This window comes from Episyrphus balteatus, chromosome 2 (assembly GCF_945859705.1).
Source record: "Episyrphus balteatus chromosome 2, idEpiBalt1.1, whole genome shotgun sequence".
Taxonomy (NCBI): Eukaryota; Metazoa; Arthropoda; class Insecta; order Diptera; family Syrphidae; genus Episyrphus; species Episyrphus balteatus.
This window is the reverse complement of record NC_079135.1, coordinates 33,902,598-33,922,327: the sequence shown is the minus strand read 5'-3', so window position 1 is coordinate 33,922,327 and position 19,730 is coordinate 33,902,598. Positions and strand designations below refer to the sequence as shown.

The 19,730-nt window shown below is 26.8% G+C and overlaps 1 protein-coding gene across 4 annotated transcripts; it reads left to right on the top strand.

Annotated features, from left to right (window-relative positions):
- The first annotated feature begins 4,040 nt into the window (after positions 1–4,040).
- On the top strand, positions 4,041–18,655 carry LOC129910271 (neuronal synaptobrevin). Of its 4 annotated transcripts, XM_055987591.1 has the most exons (7): positions 4,510–4,611; positions 4,811–5,156; positions 9,175–9,316; positions 10,692–10,850; positions 10,922–10,973; positions 14,060–14,100; positions 15,050–15,184. In XM_055987591.1, coding segments are annotated over exons 2-6 (375 nt in total). In that variant the 5' UTR covers positions 4,510–4,611; positions 4,811–5,154; the 3' UTR covers positions 14,080–14,100; positions 15,050–15,184. The 4 variants fall into 4 exon arrangements, with proteins under 4 accessions (XP_055843564.1, XP_055843566.1, XP_055843563.1 ...); XM_055987589.1 differs by lacking the exons at positions 4,510–4,611; positions 14,060–14,100 and adding an exon at positions 4,041–4,402 and having other exon boundaries at positions 15,050–18,655; XM_055987588.1 differs by lacking the exon at positions 14,060–14,100 and having other exon boundaries at positions 4,516–4,611; positions 15,050–18,655.
- The last annotated feature ends 1,075 nt before the right edge of the window (positions 18,656–19,730 follow it).

Below are 19,730 nucleotides of genomic sequence, written 5' to 3'. Positions count from 1 at the left end.
GAACGTTTGCTAGCCGGTCTTCCAATTGGTGACGTTTCTGATAAAATCATAACTCGAAAAGGAAGTTTGCCAGCCGATCTTCCAATTGGTGACGTTTCATCAACTGACAAGGATGGAGATGCTACTACAGCCAGTATTCCAACAGATGACGTTTGGTCAACTGTAAGCTCAGTTCTACCAAAATCTGATGCATTAAAAGATGCAAGTGATGTTGCCAAAGGTGCAAGTTCTATCGTCCCCATCGGAAGATTAATAGACTAGTAGATATTATATAATTATTTAATAATAAATAATATCACAATTTCATGTCTTATGTAAATAAAAAAAAATTACTTTTTTTATCAAAATTCTCTACTTTTGTGTTTTGTTTTTGTTTGCAATTGTGTTGTTCATGAATCAGTCCAACCAAAATCTGGTGCATTAAAAGTAGCAGGTGCTATTTCTGTAATTCCAATTGGAAGAATAGACGCTTTATAAAATTATGTAGGTAATACTAAATACCATATTTTCAAGTCTTGTTTAAATAAAAACAAAACAATTTTCTTGTATTTACTTTTAAAATTTTCTAGTTTTTTTTAAGCTATTGTGTTCATGGCATATAATTTTAAAAAATAATAAAATAGCAAAATTCAATAAGGAATTTAGTCATATATTAAAATTCTGTTTTTCAAAATTCTGCCAGCATTATACTTTAACCAAAAAAATTCTGCCAATTCTGTTTTTTTTTTTATAGCATATGCGCTGACTAAAGAAAAATACACCTCATTAATGTAATGTAAATATTTTTTAAAATGCATAGACTGACTTTTTTCAAATAAAATCTATAACTTATTGGAACCGATGTTGTTTGATACAAGATTTTCCTTTTCTTATTCAAATTTTTGAATATTCATCTTTACTTAACAAATTAAAAAAATTTGAATTATTTTCGGAAATGTTTAGTATTAAAAACCTTTTCTTAATATTTTCAAATTTATTCATTTATAAAATTAAAATTTATATGCATTCAAAGAATGACAAATTGTAAGTAATCAAATAAGCAGATAATTTTTCAAGAAGATGATTTTACAGAATTTTGCAAGAAATTAAAAAAGGGTTTGGAAAATATTAAAAAGCGCGCGCTTTTTAACATTTTCCAAACCCTTTTTTAATTTCTTGCAGAATTTTGAAAAACAAAATTATGAAAAGCAGAATTTTGAAAAACAGAATTTTGAAAAAAAGAATTTTGAAAAGCAGAATTTTGTAAAGCAGAATTTTGAAAGCAGAATTTTGACAAAAGAATTTTGACCCCGGTGTTGTGCAATTCGAAGATACCATACGAACAATTTATCCTAATCTTCTCACGATGGCTGATTTTCAAATCTGAAAAAAGGGTATTAGAAAAGCATAAGTCCCGCTTTTCGGGACGCTATACCTCTGTAAACCGCCATTTTGAAAAATGTGAATAAATCAATGTCTTGGGAACCATGGGTTTGATAGAATGTGTTTTTTAACGAAGTAGGTAGTAGCTAAAATTATCGTTTTTTGTGCATTCATTTTTTTTCTGTGCCCACAATTTTTTTTTTGGTTTTTTCGTTCTACTTTTTATTTTTTAGCTTCTAGGCTATTGATTATGTCGAAAAAAACAGGGCAATAAGGAACTAAGACGTTCACGGGTTTTTATTGCAGGAATCGTTCAATGGGTTATAAAAGAACATAAAACCGCGGAGTGCTATTAAATGAGAGGGTGGAAACTGAAGATAGGGGTGTTAAAGCCCCCTTTTTGTTTTTTTCAATATATCTCGTAAACCGAGCAAAATTTTAGTATATTGCTCTCAAAACTTTTTGTAGAGAATTGAATTTCCTATTAGAATAATGTTTTTTAAAAATTGAAAAAAAAAATTTCCATACCAAAATAGTCGAAACCATTATAAAAAAAATATCAAAAAAATCGATTTTTTGAGTTTTTTTGCTTTCTTGGTTGTACATTTTTTTTGGGTTGAGATAGACATAAACATTGCTCCAAAGAAAAAAAGAAGATTAAATTTCCTTCAAAACCCTGTACTCACTAAATTTTTTCATTGAAAATTAACCGAAGTATGGCCATTTTAATCTATCTTTTTTTCGCATTTTTAGTTTTTCTCAAGTAAAACAGAAACATTTGAGGGGAAAGTACGATAACTTAAGCACCAAGAACTGATAATGAGATTTTGTAGAGGGGTTAAATACAATCATTGTTTACTATGGGAGGGGGGGTCTATGTCCCCCCGTTTTGGCGGGAGGGGCAATTTTCTAAAAAAAATACTTAAAATAAAAAAAAATTATTAAAAAAACAACGGCAACACTCACAGTTTTGATTGATACTTTTTTCAAAGCCTGGAATTATAAACTTAATATTAATTTTAAAATGAAGTTATTTTAATTAGTTGATTTTGAAATAAACGAGTGATTCCAATAATGAAAGTAGTAGTAGTTTTTTTTTTTATAGCATATGCGCTGACTAAAGAAAAATACACCTCATTAATGTAATGTAAATATTTTTTAAAATGCATAGACTGACTTTTTTCAAATAAAATCTATAACTTATTGGAACCGATGTTGTTTGATACAAGATTTTCCTTTTCTTATTCAAATTTTTGAATATTCATCTTTACTTAACAAATTAAAAAAATTTGAATTATTTTCGGAAATGTTTAGTATTAAAAACCTTTTCTTAATATTTTCAAATTTATTCATTTATAAAATTAAAATTTATATGCATTCAAAGAATGACAAATTGTAAGTAATCAAATAAGCAGATAATTTTTCAAGAAGATGATTTTACAGAATTTTGCAAGAAATTAAAAAAGGGTTTGGAAAATATTAAAAAGCGCGCGCTTTTTAACATTTTCCAAACCCTTTTTTAATTTCTTGCAGAATTTTGAAAAACAAAATTATGAAAAGCAGAATTTTGAAAAACAGAATTTTGAAAAAAAGAATTTTGAAAAGCAGAATTTTGTAAAGCAGAATTTTGAAAGCAGAATTTTGACAAAAGAATTTTGACCCCGGTGTTGTGCAATTCGAAGATACCATACGAACAATTTATCCTAATCTTCTCACGATGGCTGATTTTCAAATCTGAAAAAAGGGTATTAGAAAAGCATAAGTCCCGCTTTTCGGGACGCTATACCTCTGTAAACCGCCATTTTGAAAAATGTGAATAAATCAATGTCTTGGGAACCATGGGTTTGATAGAATGTGTTTTTTAACGAAGTAGGTAGTAGCTAAAATTATCGTTTTTTGTGCATTCATTTTTTTTCTGTGCCCACAATTTTTTTTTTGGTTTTTTCGTTCTACTTTTTATTTTTTAGCTTCTTGTAATTTTTTTGAGTTAAATAATTTTGAGTGCTTTTGAAGATCATTGAATTTTTCAGTTTAAAGCTACTGAATTTTGTTATGAAGTTTAATTGAGTTGATATCACACATTATGAAGTTCGTCGGGCAGATTTTGGAGGGCATTCAGCGAAAAATAAAAACAGATGACTAGTGTTTAGAGAAGCCACTGCTTTTTAGCACACCCTTAAACCGTACTATAAGAACCAGAATGTAAAAACATCTTAATTTCTTGAGGGATTTGCAAGTTGATTTTGAAAAAGCATTCAATAGACAACTACAAAATCTGATACCAAAGACAATGATTATTTTGATACTTATGATAATGGACAATTCTAATAAACTTAAAATTAAATTAAGGTCCCCCGAAGAAATCACCGAATAATTCCCATCTTGCAAAAAATTGCTGGATTTTGAAAAAAAAATCTACAATCTTTTATTCAAAGTGTAGGGTTTTGTGTGGTCAAAAGTAAAACATGTTTCAAATAAAAAAAAACTAGTCTTTCGAAGATAAATTCATTAACAAACAGAGTTGTTTTTTTGTCCACCACTCAAATGTTGCATACAATTTCTGAACTAAACCTTAATTCTTTTTAAATGCAAAGTCATCTGGTAACTCCTTTCAAACTAAGCTTTAAATCTCTCCATTCTTAACTGCGCATGTCAAGACAAAATAATTTCACCAACCCTTAAAAATATAGTTTCCTTAAAAATGGTTCAGCACCAGGCTAACTTTTTTTACGAACAAAAAAAAATACAAAAAAAGCTTTAAATTTTCCTCTTACAAGTTAAAGGCATATACAATATCCCAACAACTCCACCTACATACCATACATGTTATAGGTACCTACATCAAGAGACGAATAAATTTTCATTCATGTAGACAGTATAGTTAGTTGGAAAAATTTTCGTCAAACGCATGCCCATATTCAAATCATAATTTTTCCTCAAGTCCAAACTCTCATTTGAGTGGGTTCCTTTTACCTTCTACAACTACCCTCTCAGTCAGCAGCGAATATACCTTCTTAGTTGGAAAAATTTCATTTCAAATGTAAGTAAAGATAGTTTTTTCTTTTCAATTGTTAGAAGAACGTTTTTCACTTGGAAAATTATAATCGTTTATGGGTGCAGTTTTCTTGAATTTATTTAAGTTTTTTCTAATAAAGTGATTTTTGTTATAGAAAAAGTGCTTATAGTTTGAAAAATGCTTATAAGTTTTATTGCTTATAGTGAATTATTGATATAGTCTTCGTAGTGAAGGTGCTTCAATTCTTTTCTTTTGCTCAAAATCAATACTTGTTTTTTTTTTCTTTTGTTTTTGCTGAAAAATTATAATTTATCTTCGGCTTGTTTCTTTTTTAAATATTCTTAAGTAGAATTTTCGCCCCTAAAAATATACAATTTTTTTGTTATAATTCGATAAAAAAATTAATCAAAAATAAAATTAATTCTTCTGCAGTGTTCAACAAAAAAATTCATGGTGGACATTTTGAGTGTGTTTCATAAGACTTTTCGAGCTGCTGCTGCCATTTCGAGTTTGCCAAGAGAATAAAGTGTTTGTGATTGCGTGTGCAGTATAGCACCCCGTTGTTGGTGTAGAGTTGAATCGTACTTTTTTTTTTGTTTAATTCACCCCCGCAACCCTATTCTCGTGTGTGTGTCAAATATTTTTCTTCAACAAAACACCGGAGAACTGACACTGCAATAAGAGGCCGAAAAAGCTTTTTCTACATATTCTACCCATTCGTTGGTTCTGTTCGTTCGTTGGTTCGTTTTCCACCACACACATCGTCAACTTGAAAAATGTAAGTAAGAATATCGATTTTCATATATAAGTTTTCTGTGCTGAATGTTTTCGACTTTTGCTAATTCAAAAAAACTGTCGTGTCGTTTCTGAATGTTTGCACGGTTTTTAATGGTTTTTCCCATAATACAATTGAATTAGAATTGTGTGACGACGTTCTTCATTGATAGAAATTACAACTGAAAATTTCGAATGATAGTTTAGACGGTCGGGTTTTTGTGTAAAAAGATAAAAAAAAATTGAAAAAAGTTAACAGGAAAATTGTAAATCAAGTTCTTGCTGGTATAAAAGAAAAAAAAATACCTCTACCTTCTATAGAAAGTCAATAGTTAGTTGTGTGGTCTTGAGAAAAAATGTACGTAGATTCTGTATCTTTTTTCTTTCTTAAGTGAAAAAAGTTTTTTTTTTTTTTAATTTTTAATTTAAATTTAATTTTAATATTATTTAAACTTGATTAAATCAACTATAAAAAATGATGTCATATTATAAAGAAAAAAAAAATAAATTAATGACAAATAATATGCACTAATTTTTCCCCATACATATAATATGTAGTATATATGACACATGAACAACTTATACATGAAGAGAGAGATATACCCGACCCGTAGCCCGTATCTATTGGAATTTTTTTTATTTTATTTGTGATGAAATGACACGCGTGAACTTAATACGTATATTGGTCATTTCTTTTATTTGGCACTGTCTTTCGTCTGTCCGTCGTCATCAAAAAAAAAATTACAAAAAAAAAATAAATACGGTGCCACCTTTTATAATAAAATATGTAATAAATCAATAATTTTATTATAGCTGTTACTACAAACTAGTCATTATCATTAAAAATTTACATTGCATTTTAAATTTATTTTTTTTTGACAATATTGTAAAAATAAAAAAAAAATTGAAGTCTTTTTGTTTTATTCATTTGATTTTATTGATTTTATTTATCATTTTTGTTTTGGAATTTAAAAATAAACTTAATTGTGGGCAGACTATAATATTCTATGCCGGCATCGTTAAATACGTTGTTAAGGTATATTCTTGACAGGTATTATTTATGACCAGCAATCAGATTGGAATTTTGGGTGTTAAAAACCTTGGATGTAAAATATGTAGATTGCCCTATATTAATACACAAAATAATTCAGGTTTATTTTTTAAATCAACACTTGTTAGAAAAAAAAATACAATACCAATCACCGTATGAAATCTCATTCTAAAATCAATTTATTTTATAAAAAGAAATATCCTATATTATATTGTAAAATACATTTTTAATTTTTGGTTTAAGTCTTAAGATAAAAAATATTTAATGACTGAAACCTCATTTTAAACAGTTCGAAATTCATTTAAATGAATTTTAATTTTTGGAAACTTAAATAATGAAGGACTTTACTTACGTCAAATCCATTTTCATCTGAATAAATCTTTATTTCGATTCATATTTTGAAATAAAAAAATTGCATTGTGTACATTTATTTTGTGGATATGAAAATAACGCATATATTTAAGAGTTACGCAATAGTTTTTAAAATTTGTCTTTCCGTTAAAAAAATTAAATTTATGGAATGTCAGAAGAAGAACATTTATTGAGTTCGAATGTACTTACCATCTATTTTCTTTAACATTTTTTCGTATTAATGTGTCGCTTTTGATCTGCAAAAGTTTTTCTAACTGAATTAATTAATAAGAGGAATCCATCCAAAATAGCTTATGAACGCCCCCCCTTTAACTTTGGTCCTGCACCCTTTCGTACTTAGTTTTTTTCTTATCTTTCTCTCTTATTTCTTCAATAAAATCAGCAATTTTAAATTGATATCAAAGACATATAGCTACATACGAAAATCTGAACTACTTAGCTTAAGTAGTTTCTGAGATAGAGGTTTTTCAAAATCAAAAAAAAATTGTAGCTGACTCGCACTATTGCTGAAATTTCAGCTCAGGGTAAGGGGAAAGTAGTATCCGTCTTTCTGCAAGGTTATATCAATTCATGCTTTTTAGAATTCGTAAAAAAAATCGAGCTTGAGATGACAATCAAGTCATGATATTTCCATAAAAGTGAATGCAAAAAACAATTGTGCCTCGCCTTTCGGTCTGCATGAAACCACTGTGAGACAGTCGTGCATTTTATTTTGGAGGCATCAATTACCAGCCCTGGAACCACTTTAGTAATAATTTTTTTAAATTTGATCCACTCTTTCATTATTCGACGGTTATACGTTTCCGCAAGACGATCATCTCCTATGACACATTTCACGGTCGAAAGACTATGCGGCTCCAGTAGCCGGAGACTTTCTTCAAAAACACTAGACTGTGCTTCAGCTTGTTTTACGTTTAGTTACTCATGGCTCGGCTTGCACTTTACTTCTATATTCATTTAATTATCTACCCATTTTTCAAAAATCCCCTTTAAAAATTGTTAACAAAATGAATTCCGTTTCCATTCATATAGCAAAAAATGTAATCCTTTGGTACATGAAGAAAACGACCACCTAAAATTAAGCGGATTTCTGAAAGGTTTTTTGCCAAGATGGCTTCCGTCATAAATTATGCAGAAATCCACTTAATTAAAGATGAAAATCTTCTTATTTCATAAAATTTAAAAGATTTTCCTCTTAAATTAAGTGGATTTAAAACGGAGGTTATCTTGGCAAAAAGCATACAGAAATTCGCTTAGTTTTAGGTGGTGTGATCCTAGAAATGACATTATTCATACAATTAAAAAAAAAAAACATCAAATTTCAAAAGTTTGCCGTACCTAAAAAAATTTAATCAATAATCTGTTTCTTAAGAATTTTTTCATAATGGTGATTGACATAAATTCGTTAAATTTTCAATAGGTAATCAAATCATCAAAAATCCTAAAGTACAAAGCTTGAAGAAAAAGTTTCAGAGGTTAAGTTGAGCGAATTGCGTAATGACGTTATGTCATGTCAGTCTAATTCTTCCCAATTTTTTACGAATCCTTATCTTTTGGACTTAAAAATCAAAAATCTGAAAAGTAGAAGGTATTTGGTCCCTCTTAATATAACAGTGTTGGCTGTGATGCTATCAAATTCGCATCATCTTGTTGGAGCAATAAGATTTGTCAGTGAACATCCAGATTTTAAGAGATTTTTTGTAGTTCGTCCCTGCTAACACTATCATAATAGGCGACTTTTAAGTCGATAAAGAGATTTGGTTAGAGTTTCAAAGTTTTTAGTTTGATTTTAGTTCTAATATTAATTTATTTCACTTCTATTTAATTTAAACTTTATTTGTTTATATTTTGAAACTAATTTAATTTTAATTGTTCATTATTTACTTTTATTAATATGCTTCTTTTAAAAAGGGGAAAGTGAGTTTGATTTATTAATACTTTTGATTTATTTATTCTTAATTTGCTTTTATTTTAAATATTTTGCTTTCATCCTGATAGAAAGTGAGTTCTAACTTGAATTTAATTTAAAAAAATACAAAATATTGCATTAATAAATTCTTTTAACTTTTATTTCTCAAAATCTTAAATACGATTATTGTTTAAAGAAAAGAGTGAGTATTTTTTCTTTTCATTATTATATTATTATTTCTTAAATATATTTATCTATTTGACTTTAAAAGAATAAATTTTATATACAAATTTTCATTTTTTATTTTAATCCAACGCACAATTCTCTCAAAAGCAAAGAGTGAGTTGGTTCTTATATTAATTTTATTAACGTTTTTGCTTTTAATTTTCATTGATTCATTTAAATTACTTTCGTTATCCAATGATCTTATCTCGTCTAAACACCATTCAAACAAAAATCTAACTTATTAAAGATACAAAAAAGTATACTAGGAGTATATCATTTGAAACGTAAATTTATAGTTATTTCCACCTTCGAAAATTCATTAAGCATTTAAAGTAAATGTTTTATATTTGGGTATTTTGATTTAATAATCATTTATTATATTAATGAAAATGTATGCTTGCTGAAAAAATTTTATTAATTTTGTATTTTGTCATTAATGCTATATTTCTCTTGTTTTTAATAAAGGGCGGATCCAGCAGCAGAAGCCGCAACAGCCCCAGCAGCACCAGCTGAAGGTGCCGATGGCGAAATCGTTGGAGGACCAAGAAATCCTCAACAGATTGCTGCTCAAAAGAGATTGCAACAAACGCAGGCACAAGTCGATGAGGTATGTAAAATTTTTCGGATTCAAATACCAAAATGTAAAAAAATTTGGGGCAACGTTTTTAAGTCTTACATATGTACATAAATGGCAAAATCCCACATTCTGAGCTAGATAAAGAAGTTCATGGCTAAATGGGTGTAGAGACTTAACACCTGCAGCGTCAGACTATATCAAATTGAATTTTAAATGCTAACTTGAGTTATCGATAAATTTGAAGGAAACGTTATTTTTTGTTTAGATATTTTGTGCTGATTTTAAAATTTCATTGTATGGCACTGTACGATACAATGTTGCCCGGATTTTTGGTAAATCTTGAAAAGACTACTTTTTTGTTCAGATTCTGAGATGAAAAGCCAATTTTTCCTCACTCAACCGAAAATACTTCTTAAAGTTGGCTTGTTTTTCTTCAGAATTCTAGCCTCTTGTGAGGATTGGATAAAGACTTCTGAAGTATATCACCATATCGGTAGCAAAATTTAGGAACTTGACAGTAATACAACTTTAAAAATTAAATAAAAACTGCAGGTTTATATTTCTGATATGTGAAGAAATTTTTCTCTGTTTAAAACGGAGTAGCGAATCACAATAAATAAAATTAACTTTGCTGCGAAATCATGTTCTTGAGTATCTGACTAAGGTTCATTTGCTGATAAGAAAAACTTAAATATTTAAGTTGACCCTAAACGCTTACTTTCGTTGCGTAAACTGCAATAGTGCAATTTGTAAATCGCTGGTACTTATTGCTTTTGCTATGGTGATGAAAAGAATCAAGACAAATAATACATTTATCAACAATTACTTTTTTCTTATTTTACTTTATTCTTATAAAGGAAATTAAAAATATTATTTTTAATTTAAATTTTTTTTTTTTATTTTTAAAAAATATCAAATAAGAATCTATGAATGTATATTCATTGTACAAATAATATGAATAAAAACAAATTATTTGAACAATCTTCGTTACATTCATTTTTGAAACCGTTAACAACTAAGGACATATTTGAGACAAAATTCTAAAACGCATTTATTCATTGATCTTGTTTTGTATTAAAACCAAATTAAAACAAAATTCATACATTTTTATTTGATATTTTTTTTAAATTACCTTAAAATTACTTTAATTTTTTGAATTTAAGAAATTTGTACAAATTGATATTTGTGTAAATTTAAATAAAAAATAATACTTTTAATTTGCTTTATATCTGAAGATGAGAAGAATTCTCGAAAAAGTTTGTTAAATAAATAACATTTATATGACTATAAGAAAATATTCTTTATGTATTATTTATTTAAAGATGTCATTATAGTCTCCAAGAAAGTTATTTATTACTTATTCAAATTTAATACTAATTATAATAACATTACTTGTCATTTAAAGGTTGTTGATATTATGAGAACAAATGTTGAAAAGGTCCTTGAAAGAGATCAAAAACTATCTGAACTGGACGATCGAGCTGATGCCTTACAACAGGGTGCTTCACAATTCGAACAACAGGCTGGAAAACTAAAACGAAAATTCTGGCTGCAAAATTTAAAGGTAAAATAAACCTTTTAATTCATAATAACTCTTCATACTAATTAATATCTGATTTTAAAATTTGCTTAAAGATGATGATCATAATGGGCATCATTGGTCTGGTAATAGTCGGAATCATCGCAAGTAAGTTAAAGCATCAAAGATATTTATGTTTGTTACTTGAAAATCAATTTCAATTTATCATGTGATGTCTGGGAACACACAATTTTTAGATAATAATATTATTAATGTAAACATAAAATATTTTGAAATAATATTTACGAGTAGGCTTGATTTTAACACTTACTTATTTTTAATCACCTTAACGCCAATTTTTAATACATTATTAACTTAACAAAATTAAATCATTCAAACAAAAAAATATATGCCTACACAAAAATATACAAATTCAAAATTTATTTCATTTCATTTAGATAACTACTTCATGTAGAGCTAATAAAATAACACATACACAAACACAAAGTATTTCTCATTAAAAACAAATACAAAAATCAGAAAACACTAATTGAATCTTGATTGAATTGGCGCCCAGGTTCGAACTCATGTTGCTAAATGGTGTTAGAAGTTGTTGTGTTATTAGTGTAATTATTTGTTTAATGTAGTTTAATTATATGTATTTATGTATTCGTTGAGTTTTGTTTCGTTTGATTTGTTTGTCTTTCAAAAGTGATCGCCACCGGTGAGCTGACAAATTTAAGCGTTAAGCATGGAATACACGATACAATCATCGCACACGATTTGCGTCGTGCCGATATCGTTACCAATATCGAAAGAAAGCACATAAACCATGCGATTCACTAACGATTTCACTAACTGTCAAACAATTTTTCTCATTTTTATCCATTATTTGGTTGTTTGTTAAAAAAAAATTATATAATATCAAAAACTAAATCAATGGTGAGTTGACAGCGCACACACGGTACCACCCCAATCTAATCAATCGCATACTACCTCTTGTTTTCCATCCTCAGCATTCGACCGTGCGATATGGGTACAGCGGCTACCTCGGTGCACACATACGATGCAATTATCGAATGCGATTCAAATTTTGTACGATAATCGGTACGATAATTGCACCGTGTATTCCATGCTTTATAATTTTACCGAACATGATCATGTTGACTGTGTGCTTTCAAAAATTTTAAATTTATATTTGCAATAAAAGCTTATATTTCGTTAAAAATAAATAATTTTTAAATGCTTAGATTAATTTGTTTAAAAAAAATTGAATTTTCATTTTGAAGTAATACAAGAATTTATAATAATATTCTGGGAAACTACTCTAGCGATTTTAATGAAATTAATAAAATATTATGTTTTTGTTTTCAATTTTTTTGTATCACATTCTTTCACGTGTATATGATTAGCGTTCATTAAACAAGTAAAACTCAATTATTTTTCTTCCAAAACATGAGAGAACATATAATTAGAAACTTTGTCTGTTTGGGAAATAGTTTATGAAATATGAAAAGTTCACAAAAAAATTGCTACTATCTATACAATGTAGCCATTATCGAGAGTATCTAAGAATTTTTTTCCTTCGTCATTTATGTATTTATTAGCTATATATTTTTTACCAGTTTATTTAATTATATTTTGCCCAAACAAAAAATTCAATAAAATTGTAGATACCTATTAATTAATTCTAAATATCAATTCATTCTAAGAAGAGTCTAACCATTTTTTTTTTTAAGAATTTCAAGGAAATTTGTAATACGATATAGACCTGAATGTGTTTAACCTTTGACATTTGAATGTTTAAAATTATAATTTAACATTCTTTTCTATACACTCTTCCTCTCCCACAAAATCAATTTGAAATATATTAATTTTTATTTTAAATAAAGGTACAAAATTTGCAGTTTATGCTAAAACGGTTTTTTTTTAGAAAGAAATGCGTGGAATACGTCAAAGAATACTTAAATTTGTCAAAATATTCACAATAAATTTCACGAAAATTGAACTGTTTACATTTAATGTTTTTTGTATCCGGAAAAAAAAAATAACCGGCCGATTAAAACTATAATTTATAAGCTTAAAATTCAAATAAGTTCGAAAATTTTCCGATTTTTCGCGTACCACTCAGTAAGCACAGAATACTATTTAGTGCCTAAAAAGTTGTCCCTTTGGACAGTGAATTTTGAAAAAAACAATATGGACATTTTTATCAAAATATTTTCATATATTTTAGTTGATAAGAATGGTTATACTTTAATCTATTATAAAATAACATTTGCACCAATATGTTTGGAATGATGTTTCTATATTTATGACAGTTTAAACAGAAAGTGATCAAAACCAAACAACTGCGTTACTTAACTGCAAATATCAGTTTTATTTGTAAAATCATATAATTAAGCTCTCTGATACTCCTATTTGAAACTATAGAAACAACGTAAATCTCCTATGAAGTTAAATCACAGAAAAATTAATTTTAACTAAATATTCTTAATAGTTTATTACCAAAAATCAGCTTTAAAACTTTAAATACTACTGCGTTACCAAGATAAACCACAATGTAACCGTGATTTTTAAACAATTACATCCAAATTTGGGTTTCAAACTTGTAAAAGTAAATAATGTTAATTTTATAACTCAATATAGTTTTTCTACTAATTTGTAGTTTTTCTTCAAGAAAAATGAAATTAAAAAAAGGGACATTTTTGTAGGCACTAAATAGTATTTTTACCCATATGCCAAATTTAATTTTTATACTATTTATGCGCAAATACAAAATTTGATGCAACAGCGTCCTTGAGAAAAAAGTTACGAGAATATACCTAAACATAAAAATTCGTCTCTTGAATTAACACTACATTTTCTATAGGATCTACCTACATACTTTCTGTAGTAAAGAAAACAACAAAAAACTTAAGTGGAACAAATCACTGATACGGATACCTTTAAATAATTTTTTAACATTATAAAAAAATTACTTTTATTGGTAAAAACAATTAAACGCTAGCAACTAAAATATTAGATAATAAATTTCACACTTCACTTAACAGTTCATACAATTTAATAATAAATAAATTCTTATTAATTAAGTAAAAATATGTAGATACATATGCAGTAAAAAAAATGTAGTTATAGGTAATTAATGCCGTCAAGCTATCTAATATTGAGAAAGTAGCTATTGCGCGTTTTATTGAAGCAAATTTTACGTCCACTGATATTAACAAATAATAAAACCTGCAATTATTTTACAGAGAAAGATGAAAAAGACTAAACTTCTAAGAAATTACCATAGGTATTTCAAAATCTAAATAATATTTGTAAAATTTGTTCGTGATGTATCGCTAGATTTCATTAACAAAAAGTATGTTTCAACTTTCATCTTAAATGTTTAAAAATTAAATTTAATTCAATTGTATCCAGTCATCAGCTTCTTCTGAAAATAAAATCTTTTTTTAAATTTTGAGAACAAATAGTTTGGCAGGATTTTAAAATTTATTGTTCAAGGATCATAACCCAACACGGGTTAGAATTAAGCAGTTGAAACTTTGGAAATATTTTTTGTGTTTTTATAACTCACTTTATAAGCCTCTGAGAGCATTCAAATTCCATAATTATTATCAAAATAAAAACCGCCTTAAGCTCACATGTTCCTTATGTACCTACATGTTGCTAAGCCACAAGTCGCCTAGTTACACATTGCGTAACTACTACTCTTGTCGCCCAGTTACAATGTTGCATAGCTACATACTGCCTAGTTACTTTTTGTATAGCCACGTGTCTTCTTACTAAATACATGTCGCCTATAAATACATGTCGCCTAGCTTAATTCCCTTCAAGCTCAAATTCCAAATTCCTTCCATTTCAACATTTACATAATTTCTTTTAATCTTAAGAATTTTTCTAAAACTTTAGTTTTAAGTAATTGCTTGGTATAAAGTTGGTAAAGTCAAACAAGCTTTAAGGGTGGAGGGATATCCTTACCGAACTCTTTGCCTCTTGTTATTGCTTCAAATTATAGCTTTTTCATTTATATACCGTAACATCGTTAATAAAAACGAAACTTGAGAAAAAAAAACTTCCCTCAAAGTTTTGTTTGTTAAATAAAATAATGTTATACAGTTATAAATGTATCGCTTCTATAAAGAAAATTGTTCTACCATATTCTTTTGAATTTTTCTAATCTTTGTTTTATATTTTTTTTTTCTAATTTTTCTCAATAACAATAAAACAAAAACAAATAGACAAACTAGGATTAATAGGTGGCGAACAACCTCCACAACAAATGTACATGCCACCACCACAATACATGCCTCCCCCTCAGCAAGCTCCAGCCGGTGGTCAAGGTGCTCCAGCACAATTGGTACAGGATTCATCTCATCACTCCGGTAAATCCGTAGAATAAACTTAAACAAAATAAAAAAAATATTAATTAATTAACAAAAATAAAAAAAAAAAAACTTTATTAAGCATTAAAACCAAATAAAATAAAACAAAAAAAATATACAATTTATGGTTCAGTAAAAATTCATTACAAAACAAAAAAAAATAAAATAAAATATGTAATGAGAATGTTTTAATAAAAAAAAATACTAATAGAAATTCTCAAAGATTAAAATATAAAAAAAAAAAACAAAAAATTAAAAACAACAACCAAATTATTATATATATATTGAAGTAGGTATATTCTCTATAATTATGTATATGTTTTTATCGGCATATATATTTTTTTGAAATATACATATATAAATAAATATAATTAATAAAAAAAAAAATGATTTAGGTCAGTTATGTTACAGCTTTTTAAACTTAAAAAAAATTAAAATAAACTATATTAATTAGAAAGTGCTATATTTTTTAAAAACGAAAAACCCAAATGCTTAAACTAAACTGCACATTAAAAAAAAAACAGCTGCGCCATGAATTTAACTTTTTATTAGATTTATTTTATTTTTTCAAATTTTTGCAGTACGTCATTTTATTAAAAAAGTGTTCGTTAAATAACTTTGGTCAAACCAACTTAACGAAAGAACTTTTGCAACGTTAAGCAAAAACTTTGTTTTTAAAAGACAAATTTTCGTAGCTGAAGGGTTGACAATTATCGCTTACATTCCAATTCTTTTATAGACTGATCTGTAATGTTTTGAAAAACTTAACGAAGATTAAGTTTGATTTTAAAATACGATTCCATTAATGGAAGTTAGAACATTTCATTTGCGATATATTCCATTTCAAAACAGCAAAGCAAGAGAAATACTTTAATACGTTAGGAAATGTGCCAAAAATTATTTTTTAAGGCGCCTATTCCACTCTTTTCCTAATCTCTATAATACTGTATAGTGTATTCGTGTGAAGCATAGAATTTTTTTTTACAAAATTGAAGATGTACCGTGTCTGTACGTACAGTGTATGATTATACCTATTGTTATACTGTTATACAAAAATTGTACCTAGGCACATTTGTATCTAACTATTTGTAAAAAAAAAGAATGAGATAAAACTGATTACAACACTTCTTCAATTTGTGTAAATTTTTGTACCTACATTTGCACTATCCAGTTTATTATAGAGATCTGTGATAATGGCCTTTTATACTGTTATACCGTTAACTGTTAACTTTTTACATTTCATGACCGCACTCATTGCATTCGAAAACGAATGAATGCTTCAAAAATGTTTATGAACTTAATTGTTACAGCACAATGAATGCAGGCATCCTTAAATTTGAGTTCATTAAATTAAGCTCATAAATGTTAAATTAGCAAGTGTTGATAAAAATTTCAACAAATTCAAAGGAACTCACCTAATAAACTGCAACTAGTATAACAGTGTTCCTGTTCATGCTATATCTCGGCTCTACTTCACAATGGAAAGAGAATGTGAATTCTCCACTTCAAATGATCAATTTTAGATACCTGAAAGTTGTCATCACTGTCTATATGTATGTTTTTCTGGAAGAAAAAAAAAAATTAATCTTTAAAAAAGGATTAATCAGAAAAAATATAACACAATCAACTTGAGAAAGTTATGAATTATGGCTGAGTTCATAAATGTATAAGCATGAAAACATGTTAAAAAAACATTTATGAACTCAATTATTACAGCACCATGAATGCAGTCGTCTTGTTTAGATTAAAATGAGTTCATAATTGTTAAAAGCTTGTAACTTTTTTACTTCTGCAAGTTCAACAACATAATAAAAATACATGCCGGCGTTTTTGACAGCATATTGTCACTGTCATTCAAAAATAATTATGAGTGCCAATTTTGCAAGACTCCAAGAATGATTTAAATTATGAACTCAGCCTTTGTTACAATATCATTCTTGGATTGAATTTCAAATCATCGTTAATTTTTCATTTAATATGTTGCTTGTTTTCTAAGCCGTCGCGTCGCATAGCTATGGAATATTTAACAGAATAACAACTGTTAAACTTAATTTCTATTTTTTTTTTTGTAATAGTTCAACCATTTATTTCCTTTTGTAAAATAAAATTTTATTAAAAAAAAATAAATTAAATGTAAAAAAAAAAAATACTCTTCAGTAAAAATTAAAAAAAAAATCATATAATTAAAATACAAACAAACAAAAATATCAACAAAACAAAAAATTATGAAGAATTTCAACGATTTAATTTTTAAAAATTTATTTAAAAAGAAAAAAACTACAATAATAATTATATTTATTATTATTGTCATAATTATAATTATAAAAATTAAAAATCCTGAATATCAATGTCAATCTATGTGTATGTAAATAAAAACTATATACAAATAAAAACATAGAAAAAAAATAATAATTTTTCTTTATTAATTTTTTTTTTCAGTTTTCTATAGTTAAATGTACCTACAACAATTTTATCTTTATATATATATATAAATGTATAATATGTCATATTATAGAATTTCAATTAGAAGAAAAGAAAAATTAAAAAAAAAAACGTTTAATATGGAATTAATTAAAACAAAAAAAAAACAAAAAATACAGAAGCATTTTATTGACATTTTTAATAGGAACATTAAATAAAAAACAAAACAAACAATGCTTAATTTTTATTTATTAAATATTATATCGGGCTAGTTCACAATAGTGGAGCAAAACTACAGTGGGGAAAATGTAAAGAAAAATTAAACAAATAAAAATAAAAATATTTTTCTTTATGTTTATTTTTTGGGGTTTCTTGTTTATTTTATTAAAAAATATTTATATATAGATTACAGTATAAAATATTTATGTATACATAAAGAAATATCTTTCGAATTTCTTTAAATTAAAATGTTATTTTATTTTATTAAAACAGTCAAAACACTAGACACAAAAAAAGAAGACAACTTTAAAACAATAAAAAAGGGAATTTTATAGATTAAAACAAAAATATAAAACAAAAAAAAAGTAAAAAATATATTACCCAATTTTCATGTTTATGTGAAATAAAATATAAATATAATTTGAATAAAACAAAACAAAAAAAAAATACATTAAACTATATTACAATTTGTCAACAAAAAGAAACAATGTACTACTGCTAAAATATAAATACATTGGGTAATATTTTAATTGTTTTAAAACTAAAAATCAATTTTAAAATAATATAATTAGACAAAACCAAGAAAATAAAATTAAAAAAAAAAAAAACAGAAAATTCAAAGGGAATCATTACAAATAAAAAAAAAATGTATATCGATGGAAAAAAATAATTACAATATAGTAAAAAAAAAAAAAATATAGTGTTGTATAAATAAATAGTACATGCAATGTATATGAATATTGAATATACTTATTATAAATATATTATATATAAACGATAATAAATTGATTAATTGCACCTACTTATAATTAAATTAAATAACCTGTGTTTTATTTTTATTCAGAGGTGAACGTTGAGACAATTTTTTCTCTTAATCAAATGAGACATCAAAAGATCTAAGGGGTACCCCTTGTTAAAAAAATACATCCTTAAAAATTTCCACAAAATCCATCAAGTGAGATATCAAAAGAAAGGTCTCTTCAAGATCAATTCATAGTTGAAAACTAAAAGTTTCTTGGAGGTCTGGTTGTTGAATGATTTGCAATGGAAATATTTATATTTTTTTCTTACTGTGTAAGGTACATAACTTGGATCAAAAGTCTGAAACAAGTTTTGATTTACAGATTTGAGCAGGGGCGCTGTATCAGGATATATACCCATGTAACAGTATAACCTATGTACCCATGTAACAGGGACAGGGCTACCGGAATTCACTAAAATCTATAAAACTTAATTTAAAAATGCTATGATAACCTTTTTTTCATGCGTCTCTGCGATAAATTTTTTCCTGTCTTGGTTTTAAAAGTGTTGGCTTTTATAAATTTGATTATTATATGACATCTCTGGATCTCATGTAGATTTTCTAGGTGCTCATATGGTAAACCAAAAAAATCAATAATTTTAACACATGAAAAGATAAAACAAATCAACTTAAGCTCTTTAACAGTAATGTACTATGGACTACGAGTACATTCATTCAATCAAGTAAGATTTCTAAGTCAAATAAATAACATTGGGGACGCAATGCCCACACCAGTGGATTTAGTTTTTCTAAATTTTATATTAAAAAGGTCACTGTGGTGTATGCGTACTATTTTCTGTTTGTTAAGTGAATAAAACATATTGCTTCTATAATAATTTTTAAACTAGGCTAACCTTGGGCAAACAAAACGAGGTTTTAAACTAACGATTTTTTCACAAAAAAACAAATCACAATTTTGTCGGTTTCTGATATGAAAAAAGGTTTTGTTGTATCTTTTGAAAAAATAGTGGAATAAAGAAAAAAACTTGAGCTATCCTGGTCTAATGTTGGACAAACGAACCACAGTGCAACACGTACAATTTTACCTTGAATAAAAAAAAATTATTTTTTTGATTTTTGTGGTAAACAAAGTAT

What these genes read in the sequence shown, in the direction of transcription:
- LOC129910271 (XM_055987589.1), top strand. An exon ending in TCTGGCTGCAAAATTTAAAG is followed by an intron (nt 10,851 to 10,921) that starts GTAAAATAAACC and finishes ATTTGCTTAAAG; the next exon opens with ATGATGATCATAATGGGCAT. An exon ending in AATAGTCGGAATCATCGCAA is followed by an intron (nt 10,974 to 15,049) that starts GTAAGTTAAAGC and finishes AAAAACAAATAG; the next exon opens with ACAAACTAGGATTAATAGGT.